This window comes from Prosopis cineraria, unplaced genomic scaffold (genome assembly GCF_029017545.1).
Source record: "Prosopis cineraria cultivar Desert tree isolate PC_DT_omini unplaced genomic scaffold, ASM2901754v1 PC4, whole genome shotgun sequence".
In the NCBI taxonomy this organism is placed as follows: domain Eukaryota; kingdom Viridiplantae; phylum Streptophyta; class Magnoliopsida; order Fabales; family Fabaceae; genus Prosopis; species Prosopis cineraria.
The window spans coordinates 5,329,067-5,332,421 of NW_026555335.1; the positions used below are offsets into that span (position 1 = coordinate 5,329,067).

The 3,355-nt window shown below is 33.7% G+C and overlaps 1 protein-coding gene across 1 annotated transcript; it reads left to right on the forward strand.

The window, feature by feature from the left end:
• The first annotated feature begins 642 nt into the window (after positions 1-642).
• LOC129307801 (ethylene-responsive transcription factor ERF098-like) lies at positions 643-1,523 on the forward strand. The gene has a single exon (XM_054948709.1). It carries the CDS (start codon positions 878-880, stop codon positions 1,310-1,312), a length of 435 nt encoding a protein of 144 aa, XP_054804684.1. The 5' UTR covers positions 643-877; the 3' UTR covers positions 1,313-1,523.
• Positions 1,524-3,355: the final 1,832 nt, after the last annotated feature.

Here is a 3,355-nt window from a genome sequence, read left to right on the forward strand (position 1 = left end):
GTTTGAAACGACACTATCAAGCTACAGAAGTAATATGTGTTTTATTGAAAAAAAATGCAAAATGTTTACTTTAATTTAATTTGAAATACTATTTGTCAATGTTATTATGATTTATGAACTTTCAAATTTGATAATGGACCCTTGGCTCTGACATTCCAACCAAGAGATCTTTCTCATATATATTTTTTTAAAATGTCTAAGTATAAGTGAACCGGAGTCTTAACAGGTATCTAATATATATATATATATATATATATATTGTTGAAAGACAATTGATAAACTCAAGTCATGATGTTTTAAGTCAAAATATAATGTGTCCATTGCTTATCACCCACTTGCATACCCGTCCCTTTAAGTTGGCAAAAAGTTAAAGGTGTAAATATTAAAACTAGTCTGTGGGTTCAGTTCAATCTAAATATACTGGCACATACATACATACATACATACATACATATATGAGCTCAGAAAATGAACAGAATTTCAATGTTGTTAGTGGCACAAACTATATACATGAAGCGTCAGAAAAATATATGAACGATTCTTGCACTCCATGGAATAATTCACGTGAAAAAAGGAACAAAAACAAGAGACTTTGCCAAGTTGCTAGATCGATAAAAAGATTTACCCCCCCCCCCCGGGGGGTGTATATAGTTGCTTGTTGTCGTATAATTCGTGTAAAAAAAAAAACATAGACACAATCGAAGAATCAGATCTATAATAAGAACATCGGCGGTGACTAGTGATCGCACTCTTTCCCTGGCATTCCAAATATCTTCCACATGTATCACATATGGGCTATATATCTATATATACAAGCGTTCAAATTTTGTGAGATCACAACCCCAAATACTTGATAGGTGAAGATCAGAACACAAGCATGGACCGGCACAAGGGGAAGCAGGAGAAGGCAAAGGATGAGACTCGGTACCGGGGCGTCCGGAGGCGGCCGTGGGGGAAGTACGCGGCGGAGATAAGGGACCCATCGAAACAAGGGGCGAGGCTGTGGCTGGGGACGTTTGATACGGCGGAAGAAGCAGCCAGAGCCTACGATAGGGCTGCCTTCGACATGAGAGGTCATCTTGCAATCCTTAATTTCCCTAACGAGTATTATTCTCTGCTGAGGCCCCCACCATACTCTCCCTTTATGCCTCCTCCTCTTCCTCCTCCGTCTTCTCACGCTCATGGAAGTGCCAGCTCATCGTCATCTGGTTCCCTGAGGAAACAAGTTTTCGAGTTTGAGTATTTGGATAATCAGGTGCTGGAAGACCTGCTGGAGCCAGAAGAGGAGAAAAAGAAAAGGATGCGAGATTGATTCTGTTCATCAGCCCTTTATTACCCTTTCCTTTTCAATTCTCTCTCCCGTCCTTTTCTGGCAGTAACGATTAGTACTATAATAATTGGACCAGATATATAGTCTTGTCATGCTGTTTTGTATCTGTTTGAACCGTCAGAATTTACTAATGTTTACAGCCTCGCAATACATGTTTTTTAAGTTCATCTTCAATTGTCCATCAGAAATCTACTTTCATTTTCGCCCCTAGCCCTAGTGGGCCACTCCAATATGGGATATTATTATTAACTTGATAGTAATAATTGTTGTATTTCTGTGTATAGAACCGTATTGCATTGTTAATTAGCATTTCGCATGCATATCAGTAGGTTCCTTATCTTTGATTTTTGAATAAGGCTGTCAGACACGAATGAAAGAGTCTACGCAGGGATTCGGAAACTTGAATTTCAAATACGGATAAATTGAATGAAACACCATTCAGTTCTGAAGGAAGGAAACATACTCAACAATGGGATACGAACATCTCGTTCGAACGCTTTCCCTTTTCTATTTTGGAGGGGTGAAATTTCCTTCTTCTAATTAATTATCGCCATCATATATAACATCTGCAATGTTATGTTTAACTAGACACGAAGCCATATGCATTGCTTATACTTAATTATAACTCAACTTGCTATGGTTGATTATAGTGATAATGGTTGAAATTATTAGGTTGTCTAAATGTGACTATGTGATTGGATTTAAACTAATGTTAAAAGTTATATATTAAATAAAATTAGGTTTAATAACTAATATATAATAAAAAATGACTCAAACTTGAGTCTGTCTCCTCACTTATTTATATGCATTTCACATATACATATTTTTCATCCTTTAACCACACGAGGGTTTGATCCTAGAATATATTGCTATCAAGAGGATGTGAAAAGTGCCACTAGACCAAAGGGTCATTGGCTTTTTTAAGATAATTTAATTAAAGAGTTGAACCATATATATGCAAACTAAAATTTGAATTTCTATTAATAGTTAAAAGAGATACTCATATTTAATGTTTAATCATGTTAAACAAAACTGCCTATCTAATATAAAAAGATACATGTACTCAGTCAAAATAATAATAATAATTATCATTTATATAATTATTTCATAACTGTCTCAATAACTATGATTATATATCTTTATTTATCACCTCTTCTTCTTCTTTTTGTTTTATTACTTTTATTTCTCCTTACCTTTCTTAAATATATGATATGATAAGAGGAGATTAAATGAGAGTATTTATATAAAATTTAAAATAAATCATACTATTTTATAACTCATAAATATAAATCTTAGGGTGAGTTTCATTTTATAGTATTGATATTGATAACCAAAGTGGGCCCTGTTTATTTACAAAGGATAGATTACGATGAGCCATGCTTTTGGCTAACTTTCTTACAACTTCTACATAAAGATATATTTAAACATTTTATTGGTTAAATGACTGCTGTTTCAGCTATATATCCTACTACAGTGCATCGGATATTGGTCCCCATTAAATCGTGGACAGCTGGAGAGCAAATCTTATTTTATAGATAGATGATCCCCAATATAATGTCCTAATTAATAACTTAAGGCTTCACACCTTCCCTCATTTGATTACACAGTTCAAAATATGAATTTATGATATATCTATGATTGCTATCGATACTTATTCTTAAAATGCTTTGACAACGAGCCAGAAATGAAAAATACTGTGAATAAGCATATGTGTGTGTTTTTCAGTCTTCTTCCTCGCCAAGTTAATATTAGAATTGCATAAAGGACTGGACGATATTAGATTTCAATCTAAAACTGAAATTTGGTCTCTTTTATGAAAAGAATTGGATTAGACAAGCCATAGTCCGATCTTGTCCAATAATAACCCAAAAATTAATAGAACCAAATTTGGTCCATAAAACTGAAAAACTAGTCCTACTAGTCCAGTACTCACTTAGTTATTTTTTTTTTTATGAGACACAATAATTCATTTCAACCTAGTAAGCTCAATTAAAATATTAAAAATACTTATAATCATAATAAATT